Source organism: Cebus imitator, unplaced genomic scaffold (assembly GCF_001604975.1).
Source record: "Cebus imitator isolate Cc_AM_T3 unplaced genomic scaffold, Cebus_imitator-1.0 Scaffold42, whole genome shotgun sequence".
Classification (NCBI taxonomy): domain Eukaryota; kingdom Metazoa; phylum Chordata; class Mammalia; order Primates; family Cebidae; genus Cebus; species Cebus imitator.
This window is the reverse complement of record NW_016107357.1, coordinates 11,823,839-11,836,130: the sequence shown is the minus strand read 5'-3', so window position 1 is coordinate 11,836,130 and position 12,292 is coordinate 11,823,839. Positions and strand designations below refer to the sequence as shown.

The following is a 12,292-nucleotide window of genomic DNA, read 5'->3' as shown; positions in this document are numbered from 1 at the left end:
AAAAAAAAAAGAGAGAGAGAGAAAGAAAGAAAGAAAGAAAGAAAGAAGAAAGAAAGAAAGAAAGAAAGAAAGAAAGAAAGAAAGAAAGAAAGAAAGAAAGAAGGAAAGAAGGAAAGAAGGAAAGAAAGGAAAGAAAGGAAAGAAAGAAAGGAAAGAAAGAAGGAAAGAAAGAAGGAAAGAAAGAAGGAAGAAAGGAAGGAGGGAAGGAAGGAAGGAAGGAAGCAAGGAAGGAAGGAAGGAAGGAAGGAAGGAGGGAAGGAAGGAAGGAAAGAAAGAAAGAAAAGAAACTGTCCTGCCTTGGTTCTCAGGTACATAATGGAAAAGGGAAGAATGTAGCCTTGGCTCTAGTATTTCTCGGGTGACATCTGTGTGAATAAATCACTAAAAGAAGTGGGATTCTGAATGGGAGTTCACTCATGATTTGGCTTTCTGTTTGTCTGTTATTGGTGTATAGGAATACTTGTGTTTTCTGCACAATGATTTTGTATCCTGAGACTGCTGAAGTTGCTTATCAGCTTAAGGAGATTTTGGGCTGAGATGATGGGGTCTTCTAAATATACAGTCATGTCATCTGCAAATAGAAACAATTTGACTTCAGCTTTTCCTATGCTGTTGATGGGAGTGTAAATTTGTTCAACCATTGTGGAAGACAGTGTGGTGCTTCCTCAAGGATCTAGAACCAGAAATACCATTTGACCCAGCAATCCCATTACTAGGTATATACCCAAAGGATTATAAATCATTCTGTTATAAGGACACATGCACACCTATGTTTATTGTGGTACAATAGCAAAGACTTGGAACCAACCCAAATGCCCATCAAAGATAGACTGGATAAACAAAATGTGGCACATGTACACCATGGAATACTATGCAGCCATAAAAAAGAATGAGTTCATGTCCTTTGCAGGGACATGGATGAAGCTGGAAACCGTCATTCTCAGCAAACTGACACAAGAACAGAAAACCAAACACCACGTTTTCACTCATAAGTAGGTGTTGAACAATGAGAACACATGGACACGGGGAGGAGAACATCACACACTGGGGTCTGTTGTGGGGGGCTAGGGGAGCAATAGCAGGCGGTGGGGAGGTGGGGGAATGATAACATTACCTAATGTAGGTAACATGGGGATGGAGGCAGCAAACCTATGTAACAATCCTGCAAGATCTGCACATGTACTCTAGAACTTAAAGTATATATATATAAAAAAAGTGGGATTCTGGAAGCTGTTCCTCTGACTCACCTGGTAATGGCTTTCTTCTCTGAAAAGATTCTCAGACAGAAATCAGCTTCCTGGTGGGGCTCAAAAGTGCTGGGAATCAGGATGTAATCCCCAGGGGGCAGCTTGAACCGGTCGGAGACTTCCCTCAGGTTGATGAATGTCTTGCTTCTGGCCTGAGAAGCGTGGTATCTGAAGAAGTCTTTGTTGAGGTGTTCGTCTTTGTCAGGGCACTGCAATGGGCAAGTAAGGGACGGGTTTCCTAGGGACGTTCCTCTTGGCTTTTCGGACAGAGTTCATGGATTCCTGGTTGAGTCTCAGGCATGAGACCAAGGAGGAGCTGCGAATCTAGAACTCAGATGGGGAACTCTGAAATGCAGTGTGGCTCCCACCTACCTGATAAATGGCATAGCCGATTGTCAGCATGTTGGCACCAAATCTCTTGAGTTTCCTTCTATCTTTCTGCATCAGGGCTACAAGGAAACTACACTGCTCCTGCCCCTCGTCTTTCTCAGTCAGAGACAATTTTATTTGTGGATTGGTCCAAAAGGTATCTGTCATTTGGGAGAGGTAGATTATCTTCCCTTTCTTAAAAGAACCCCACAAAGAAAACACACACACACACACACACACACGCACACACACACCCACCCCATCCACCCTCACTATATATCCTACGAAACATTTGAAAGTAACATCTTCTCTCTCTGTTCTAATAAACCCTCCTAGTCTACTTTTGATAGTCCCCAACAAGAATGCAAAGTATCCTGTCTTTCATTCAACCATTTCCCATGCAGCTTTTTAAGGACATTCTGGGTCTACTCTGCTAAAGTTTGTTCCATCGTTTTTATTTTTCCGCTCCGTATTTCAAAGGAGAGTGTAGTGGACTTCTGGTTGTCCCGCTAGCATCTACTTGCTGGTGGGCAGTTTGAGTAGGATTGACCCCGATCACTGCTCCAGCATGAATTCTTGTTGGTCTACGCCAGTCCCTCTTGCCACAAAGCCAACCAATGTATAGCATTCACTGGGCAATACTGGTTCAAGGAATTTCCAATAAGAGGGAAGTTGAGGACTTTCGTTTGATATCCCCTAGAAGCTCTTGCTGTTCATGTGAATGAGGGTTCAGGAAGCCCTGGATACTGCTGCCAGCCCTTCTGTGATTATAAAGAAAGCCAGACAGAGAAAAGTCAACACAGAAAAGAGGACAGAGCAGTGAATTACAAGCAAATGCAACCAGAGCCCTGACAGAGCTGTATCTGAAGCCCACCCTACCTTCCCTCTGAGCTCTTCATTTATGTGACATAATCCTTTCTATTGCTAAACTGGCATAAGTCATGCTTTCTATTACTTGTAATGGAAAATGACCTAAGTGGTAAAACGAAGCAGTTACCCTAAAACAATTCTTATCCAACGAAATCTGTGCAGCCTTCTTTTCCCAGTCACTTTTGAAATCTTATTGTCTGTGTTTCAGGCTTTCTCTGAGGACCCGCCCCTTATCCTTCGGTGTCTCTGGGTTGCAGCGGACATTTGGGAGTGGCAGAGAGAGTGACAGGCAGCCTACCTACCCAGGAAATTGCGGCAGCCCCCAGCTGTGGAGCCACGAACCCAGCTTCCCTGATGGACTGTCACCTCCCATTTGTGAATCGCATCTTCCTCCAGGGCATCAGGAGTAAGGTTGCAGATCTCCACTTTGTCAAAGTGGGCCTTGAAGTCCTTAAATGCCATCCTGCAACAAAGTGGAGAGACATGATGCACAGGAGGGCGATGATGAGGGCATCATTCATTACTCATCCACAAATCATCGAGCTCCTGTCCGCAAGGAGTGGGGGAGCTGCAAGGTGTGGGGAGATGGAAAAATTTTTTAAAGTAAAAGAAAGTTTAAAAAGGTAAAAACCAGGGTAAAAATATAGATTGATTGTAGATGCTAAGTGCTATAGAGAAAAATCAAATCGGGCTGAAGGATGGGCGCGTAGGGGCGGGATGCTATTTTAAACGGGGTAAACGAAAGCCTTACTGATGGGCACCGCTGAGTGGAGACCTGTACCTCCAGGGACTGGGCAAAGCAGCTCTTTTGGGAGTCTAGGCAGATGGGCAGCAAGGCCCTGAGGCAGAGAGGTGCTTGGAACACCAGGAGGGCACCTTCTGCACCAGACCTTCCTTCCACCAGCCTGACCTCAGGCAGCCTCTCAAATGCTGGCTTAGTCTACCTCCTACTCCTGCACAGCAATTCACATGGTGATGCTCGTTCCAGACCTCAGCTCTCCTCCTGCAGCTTTTGCTCCTCTCTTGTGACTCCCTAACTCAAAGCCCCTGTACTTCAAAATTCAAAGTTCATCTGTAATGGCTAATGTGACAGCTTGGGAATCTCTCAAGACAACCTGCATGTTTTCCACAAGTCTGGGGAACTTAAACCCTCTTGGTTGCTGAGGCAGAGATGTCTGGCATTCACCAGCACAGGACTGCACCCCATCCTTCCACTTGGAGGTGGGATGTGAGCAGTGATGTGTTTACTTCTGAGTCAAGGTTTTTAGAAAGCGGGAGTGTCTTCTTCAATTTGTCATTAAATTCTTCTCTACTTCTGGCTGTGTGCAGGTGACCATATGACCCTAGAAGATGGCAGTGCCACGCAACAGAAGACGTTTAGGTCTCTGAATCGCTGTGTGAACAGTGCCACGCACAGAACGTGAACATCCTGCCTGGACTGTCACAATGAGGGAGAAAAGAACTCTGCTGTGTTTGAGCTTTATACATTTGGAGCCTATTCACTACTGCAGCTAGTGTTACCTTGAGCTATCAGTGACTTGAATTGCAGAACCGCCGTAACAAAGTTCTAAAATATGTTAGCACTTGGGCGGGAGGGAACATGGAGCTACCAGAGCTGGAAAATGGATATCTATGTTGTGCCGTGGTAAAACATTGGGTAAATCTGCTGCATGTTTTCATGGACTGAATGTTTGTGGCTTCCCCTAAATTCATATGTTGAATACTAACCCTCAAAGTAATAGTGTTAAGAGGTGGGGCCTTTGGGAGATGACTAGGTTGTGAGGGTGCAGCCCTCATGAATGGGGTTAGTGCCCTTATAAAAGAGGCTCCAGAGAGCTGCCTTGCCCTCTTTCTACCATGTGAGGACACAGGGAGAAGGATCCATCTACAAATCAAAAATGCCTGGGGCGTGACCTTGGACTTCCTGGTATCTAGAACTGTGAGAAATAAGTTTTTGTTCTTTGTAAGCCACCCAGTCTATGGTCTTTTGTTACAGCCGCCAAAATAGACTAAGACAACTGTCAAAATACAGAAGGTGGAACAAGTTACCACTGAGGCTGTGCTCTATGGGAAAAGAATGGAAAAAGCTGGAATATTCATGGTTTGGGTTGTTGTGTTTTAAAAGCTGTTACAAGAAAGAGATGAGCTTAGGCAAGAATTGACCACTTGGAGCACATGGAAGGGAACAGAGCCAGAACCCAGAAATTGGGTCTTGCAGGGTTAGAAGGACCAATTTCTAGATCCCAAACAGGAAGAAAAGACTGTAAAAGATTCTAACGATGAAGGCTCAGTATACATTTCCAATTAAACAAAGAGATTCAGGCCAAGGGAAAGTCCACAGTAGAAATGTTTCCTTCCCACTTAGGTCTGTATCTTTAGGTGTCCTCAGGGCAGCTGCCTTCAAAGGTCCTTCTCACCAAGGTGGGCGTGGAGGGGATGGACCCTGTGAGCCACATGGTTGCCTGTCTTCAAATTCACTGTGTAAACTTGGATAACAGAGCTCCAAGGAGGGGTGTGAGGCTGGACACCAGAGAGTCTTCCTCCACTGGATTGCAGGAAACCCCTGAAGACTCTTCAGCAAGCTGAGAGCTGAGGTGAGCCCCCACCAAGACAGGAAGGAGATTAAATTTCTTTCTAGTCTGGGTATATATGAGAGGTCTGAGACAGATAAATCTGATTTGCCAGAAAGGGAGAGAGAAGGCCAGGTGCGGTGGCTCACACCTGCAATTCCAGCACTTTGGGAGGCGAAGGCAGGTGGATCCCCTGAGGTCAGGAGTTTGAGACTAGCCTGGCCAACATGGTGAAACCCACTCTCTACTAAAAATACAAAATGAGCTGAGTGTGGTGGTGCATGCCTGTAATCTCAGCTACTTGGGAGGCTGAGGCAGGAGTATCACTTGAACCCAGGAGGCGGAGGTTGCAGTGAGCTGAGATCACACCATGGCACTCCAGCCTGGGCAACAAGAAAGAAAAAGTGGGGGGGTTGGGGGGGAGAGAGAGAGAGAAACGTGGTGCTCCTTACACCCCAGGGCCATGGGGCTTGCTCGTATCTGCAGTGAACACAGGAACAAGCACTGTACCAGAATTCTCCATCATCCAGAGCAGTGTGACACAGACGCTTCTGCTCAGCTGGACCAACAGAACGCCACTCCGGAGAACTAGGAATAAACAAATCGGTGTTCAGGCAGAGGTCATGAAGAGTCATAATGGCCTTGATGCGGAGCCCACAGCGTGCGGTGTTGGAGGAAATAAGTCCTGCTCAGTGACTACTCACTGGGTCTCAGAAATGCACCCAGGGATGCAGCGGCTGCTGAGCCCCTGGCCCCCAGATAAGAGGGCTGGTCAGAAAGTACGTCTCCAAGCGCTGCTGATGGATAAAATGCCTCTGAGGATGATTTGAACCGCCGACATGGAAGATTATCATGGGACGGTCACAAGGTGTTGCATGCCAGCAGGGATAGCAAGGGCCCAGCTGGAAGCCACAAGCCCATGGACGTTCGTGCCTGGCCTCCAAATCCCATGTGACCTGGAGCAGCACTTGGGCTCTCCTCTTAGTGGGTAAGCTGACACTCGGAAAAGTGATAATGCCTATGCTTGCTATTGTCTGTGCCAGGCACCTTCTGCATTTGACCTCACTAGCAAGTCAGGTGGGGTTCTGTGAGCTAGGCGTGCCCGTCGTGCAGACAAGAGGGCTCAGGGGGGTCCATGGACATGCGCTCAGTGAAGAGCAGGGGCGGAAGTGACTGCCCATCACCCTCCAAACTCAGCATTATGACTCCAAGTTCATTGCATTTTCTGTGACCCCCACAGCCACTTCCAAATAGTTCAAAGTATATCACCACTCTAGTGGTGCTACAGCCGATGTGGCAGCTCCCCCTCACCCTGTGATCTCCACTCAGCCTCAGGGGAGTGAGTGCTCAGGAGATCAGAGGGGAGGATCAGCAGGACCCTCTCTCTAGGCACATGGGCCAGGGTCAGAAGGGTGGAATTAGCAGCCGTTATGTGCTTTTGGAGCCATTATCCTCTAAGTGGCTCAAACCCAGATAATCAGCCTGACAGGCTGGCCACACAGTGCCTTCAACCCTACTCATGGTCGGGGTTTCTCCATTTTGGTCAGGTTGGTTTCGAACTCCCAACCTCAGGGGATCCACCTGCCTCAGCCTCCCAAAGTGCTGGGATTACAGGCGTGAGCCACCACGTCCAGCTGCTTTCTTTGTTTTTACCTCTGTGAGTCCCAGAAAAGGGGAGACCATGGCCCATTTTCCCTTTGTAGACTCCTAAATTGAGGGGCGCCACACATCTTCCAGCATGATGCAGTCTCACTAGTTTTGTTTTCAGTATTTCTCTGCGCTTTCCATTTCTGCCAGGAGAGGGAGGCCAATCTCTTCCCTCCTCAGCCTGTCTCAGCTCATCTCTGCCAGTGCTTCTTGGTTCTCAGAAGGCAGCAGCCAAGGCCAGAGCCAAGGACGGTGGGACAAGAGCCTCCAGGGGACGATGGCAGCCTGGAAAGCACATGCCTGTGTGTGCCGCCCTCACGTCGGGGTTTGGCTAACACGGCAGCGGCTGCACCATGTGTGGTGACCTGGTAGCTTTGTCTGGACTGAGGGCAAACAACACTGGCTCAGTTTTAACCAAGTTCCAGACGAGCTTCAGAGTTCCCCAGAAGCTCAAGGGCCTTGGGTGTGGCAGGAAAGGCCTTCAGGAGCCCCAGAGGCAGAGGAGGGGCAAGAGCTTCAGGCGGGCCCTGCCACGCACCTACACAGACATCGCTGGTTCCCAGGCACCTGGGCCGCTTCCCAAGGGACTAGAGCTGGGGGAGCTGTGGGGACACATACAGAAAATCCAGACCTTTCTTTATAACTAGGGGCCGAAACTCTGGTTAACAGCTCTGTAATAGGTGAAATTTCAATTCCACTTCCTTTATTTATTTTATTATTATTTTTTAAGACATAGGGTCTTTCTGTGTTGCCTAGGCTGGAATGCAGTTGTGCAGTCATGGCTCACTGCAGCCTGGACCTCTCATGCTCAAGTGATCCTCCCGCCTTGGCTTCCTGACGTGTTGGGATTATAGACCTGAGCCACCATGCTCAGCCCCACTTCTTCTATTTCTCTGCTGGGCCATCGGGCCTCCACCACAGTCAGTGACCATCAGAGAGAATCCTACAGTTACGTGCTAGGTAATATTCCAAGGATTCCCACACTCCAAATACACACACACACTCCAAATACACACACACACACACACACACACACACACACACACACACACACACAGCTTACTGGAGCTACTCACAACTGCAGATAAAGCTTTTCACCACATCATTGGTATTTATGTCCACACATTTACGTATTGACATAAATACAATTTGTGAAAGTTAGAGTGCTGTTGTAGAAGCCTTTCTTGAGAAACAAGTGTGATGCAAGTTCGGCTTGAGGACTGAAAGGGGAAGAAGAAAGGCCACCCCAGAATCCTGAGGCAGAGCCCAGGGGGACCGTAGACAGGCCACTCCTTCACATGTCTTCATAAGCCAGCTCTGGCCCCACATGCCCTGGGAACCCGCCTCTCTGGCGGGATAGGGTGACTAACCTGTCACTCCATGACCCATTCCACTCAACCTGGCCCCAAGGGTTCCGCACTCGGATGAGTTCGATTTTCTGGCCTCGGAAGTTTACCTAGAAGGGAAAAGTATGAGGGAAGTGTGAAATGATAAATATGGTGGAGGTTTGGCCACATTCATCCATGTGCTCCAGAGGGGACCATCTCCATCCAGGACCAGTTTTGTGGAAAGCCTCTTGGCTAAAACGCTGCTGAAGGTATGTAAAAGTTCACCAGTTCTTAGCCAGCCCTTGGAATCTTCTAATTCCTATTGATTAATTGCTAGTATTGCCAATGATACTATATTAAGCACCAAAATGCTTATGCCACATCTGGGAAGTAAAGTAGAATTGTAATTAACATGAAATGAGTCCACATGAATCTACAAATGGATGAGTTTCTCTCTAGACTGGGATCTCCCTAGAGGCAAGAGCCAAGTCTTAGGCGTCTTCAGCATCTATCCCAGTGAATGGTAAAGACTAGTCCTCAAAGGTGCTCCTGGAACTATTACTGAACTTTCTTCATCCTAGCATCCTATGCACAGATGAATGATAAGAAAATAAGCATGTTCTGGGAATTGAAACACAACAATAAATAAAAACAGCATTTATGTCTTCTAAGCCCAATAGTCTCCTTGTTTCAGGTGTCTATGAGGATTCCTGCTGTTCACCTCGATTGCCCTTGAGCCAGTGTGCCCTCATGCTCTCTGCCCAGAATCAGGGACAAGGGCCAATACATTTGAGAAGGGTTTTGAAGGTGAGAGAGTGAAAGTGAAAGACTTCTAGTTATCGACTAACCAGAAACGGTAGCAGTCAGAACGTTTTATCCTCATGCATTTGGCATAAATAGTATTTTGGACGTGTAAAAATTCAAATAACATCAGCTCTTCAGAGTTCAAGATGTGGCTTGTGGCTCACCATGTAAAAGGCTTATTTAATTTGAAATGTTCAGGGCTGGTGAGTTCCTTGTAGGGGGAGAAAATGCAAAATCAAGCAAACAAAGATGATGGGAGGTTTCTGTTGTTAGGTGGAATACGAAGAAGATCTAACCTCGAAAATCACATGCCCTCTTGAGTGAGTGATCTGCAAGGCATCTACAGATGGGGAAGGAGGACAAAGGAACCAACACAAATAGCTGACATTCTAAAGCATCTCAAAGAGCCTACCTGCTTCTCACACCTTGGCTCTAGTGAGAAGGAAGGGCAGGGCCTTCCTTCTGTGTTCTTGACTCCCCACACATTCAGAGGATGTCATTCAAAATGTGGGTAGCCACAGAAGACCAGGCGCACCTGTGCCTTCTAAGTACTGGGCTGGAGACTGGTCCAGGGGAGGCATGGACTGGGCAAGGTAGACTTCTGGGCTTTGCTGAGCTCGAGTCTGGGAGAGTGATACCTTTGGCTTCTTGCCTTCCTCTTTTATCTGATTCTCTTTCTTTCTCTTCCCCTCGTGTCCCTCAAGGATATCTCCTCGTAACCAACGACTCCCTTGAAGTCAAGGTGGTGCTGTGTGAAGTCTGGGTGTCTCCAGGGATCAGTTTCACCCTGGGCTACAGCTACAGAGAATGGGACTCGTGGTGATTAATTTCATGCGTCAATTTGACTGGGCCATGGGGTGCCCAGATATTTGCTTCAAGGTTATTCTGGTTGTGTCTGCAAGGGTGTTCCTGGGTGACATGAGATTTAAGTGGATTGAGTGAAGCAGATTGCCTTGCCCAGTGTGGGTGGGCTCATCTCATCTGTGAAGAACTGACTAGAACAAAAAAGGCAGAGAAGGAGGAATTCACTCTCTCTGCCTGGGTGCCTGAGCTGGGACATCAGTCTCTCCTGCCCTCAGACTGGGACTTTTACCATTGGTGTTCCTGGTTGCTGGGCCTTCCCTCCAGACTCAGACCAGAACTATACCACGGGCTTTTTGGGTGTCTACCTTGCAGAGAGCAGATCATGGGATTTCCCACTCTTCACAATTGCATGAGCCAATGCCTTACAATAAATCTTTTTATAGCCGATCCTGGGACAATGTGGGGGTTGGGGTGCCAACCCTCCTGCATTGTCAAAACTCTTGTATTACTTTTGACTTCCCTAAAACTTAACTCTGAATAACCTACCATTGACCAGAAGTCTTATCAATAACATAAAGAGCCAATTAATGCATATTTTATAGTTATTTATATTATACACTGTATTCTTACAATAAATAAGCCAGAGAAAAGAAATATCATCAAGAAAATCATAGGGAAGAGAAGGTATATTTATGACTGATTGAGTGGAAGTGGATTGTCATAAAGGTCTTCATCCTTATCTTCATGTTGAGTAGGCTGAGAAGGAGGAGGAGGAGGAGAAGTTGGTCTTGCTGTCTTGGGGATGGCAGAGATGGAAGAAAATTCCCATATAAATTCAAACCTGTGTTGTTCAAGGGTCAACTGTGGTGTGTGTGTGTGTGTGTGTGTGTGTGTGTGTGTGTAAGTGTGTGTGTATATATATTTGGTTCCCTAGTAATTCTATTTCTCTGGACAATCCTAACATAGGACTGATGTAAATTGGGAAAGAAAGGAAATTAAAAACAAAGACCAGGCACTTACACCTGCTAAATGAGTTTTGTGCTGCGGTGGAATCACATGTTTCTCTCTTTCCTGGTTTGCCATTTCGAATCCCAGCCTGCCTATTCAGGTGACATAGTCTCTGAAATGTCTGAACGGCAGACATTTAAACTGCAATGCACTAAATAAATGCCTAAGGGACCAGCATTGTTACACATCTCCCCACATCCTGCGGTTGGAGTTCAAGTCGCCTACCTGGTCAGTTCCCGTTACAGTGTAGGCGTGACCCTTAATAAGACCAAATGGTGTCCGGGCCTCAGATTCTGCAGCATTTCTGGTCTAAAACGTGGAAAAAGCAGAGTCACACCCACTGTCTAAGTCAAGCCTCCCCTACTGGATCAGACCCAGCTACATGGCTGGCCCAGTCACAACCTCCAGTCCCTCCTGCTGCCCCAGGTGAAGGCCATGGGCGTGGGCTATGCCCAGGACTCCCCCAGGATGTCTAGCAGTGACATATGGTAAGTTCCAGTCTCTCCCCAGGATGGGGAGGCGCCCATTCCCAGTGTGGACTCCACTGAAGAGTTCCCTATTTTTTTCCCAAACAGAACAACTTATCACCTTCATGTAGTATAACATGAGAGTGAAGACACAATCACATACATCCCAGAGATGAAAAGAAGTATGTAACAATAGGATGCAGGCCGGGTACGGTGGCTCACGCCTGTAATCCCAGCACTTTGGGAGGCCAAAGTGGGTGGATCAAGAGGTCAGGAGATCGAGATCATCCTAGCCAACATGGTGAAATCCCGTTTCTACTAAAATACAAAAAATTAGCCAAGTGTGGTGGCAGGCACTTGTAGTCCCAACTACTTGGGAGGCTGAGGCAGAGGAATCGCTTGAATCTGGGAAACGGAGGTTGCAGTGAGCTGAGATTGTGCCACTGCACTCCAGCCTGGCGACAGAGCAAGACTCCGTCTCAAAAAAAAAAAAAAAGGAAAAGAACAATAGGACGCACAGCTCTGCATCACAAGCCTGAAAGTTCAGAGGAACTGGCTAATTCATTACAAAAACAGACCCCAAGGCTAAGAGGAAATAGAAATCTAAGAGGAAACAGAAAACTGGAATCGATTAAAAAAATTGCCTAGTGTCATAGCGGTCCATAAAAAAAAACAACAAAAATATTTTTTAAAAGATGAAGTAAAATTATACGTGTGTGTGTGTTTGTTTGCATAAAGAAATTTTAAAAAAATACCGTTAGACTTCTATCTGCTATTTTTTTCATAGTATATAAAATGAAAAAAACCCAAATTTCAGAAAACTGGTAGAAAGATCTCATTTCAGTAAAATCAAACCAGCTGACCTTGATGTTTGTGTGTGGACAAGTGTGGCTGTTTGCACAATCAGGGAGAGAGCTGTGAAGGGTACAGGCCCGGGGGTCCCAGTCTCAGGGCGGGGCTGGAGGACAGAGGCAGCTAAGAAACAGGGGGAAGGAGGTGACAATGCGCCTGTGTGGGCCTCAAGATCGTTCAATCTGACACAGCAAGAACATCTTACCTCGGTCACTTGACAGCCATTAAATAGAAACCTGTGTTTTATTTGCTATTTATTTATTAGAGACAGGGTCTTGCTCTGTCACCCAGGCTGGAGAGCAGTGACACGATCATAGTTCACTGCA

At 46.9% G+C, this 12,292-nt stretch overlaps 1 protein-coding gene across 1 annotated transcript in view; it reads right to left on the bottom strand.

Moving 5' to 3' along the window:
• CAPN9 (calpain 9) overlaps positions 1-12,292 on the bottom strand; it is a 52,577-nt gene that overhangs the window by 19,574 nt on the left and 20,711 nt on the right. Inside the window, exons 6-11 of the mRNA XM_017526509.2 lie at positions 10,873-10,956; positions 8,074-8,159; positions 5,567-5,644; positions 2,789-2,949; positions 1,620-1,777; positions 1,248-1,456 (exon numbers count right to left, since the gene is read on the bottom strand). Coding sequence (XP_017381998.1) covers positions 1,248-1,456; positions 1,620-1,777; positions 2,789-2,949; positions 5,567-5,644; positions 8,074-8,159; positions 10,873-10,956 — 776 coding nt within the window. The remainder of the gene's footprint in view (positions 1-1,247; positions 1,457-1,619; positions 1,778-2,788; positions 2,950-5,566; positions 5,645-8,073; positions 8,160-10,872; positions 10,957-12,292) is intronic.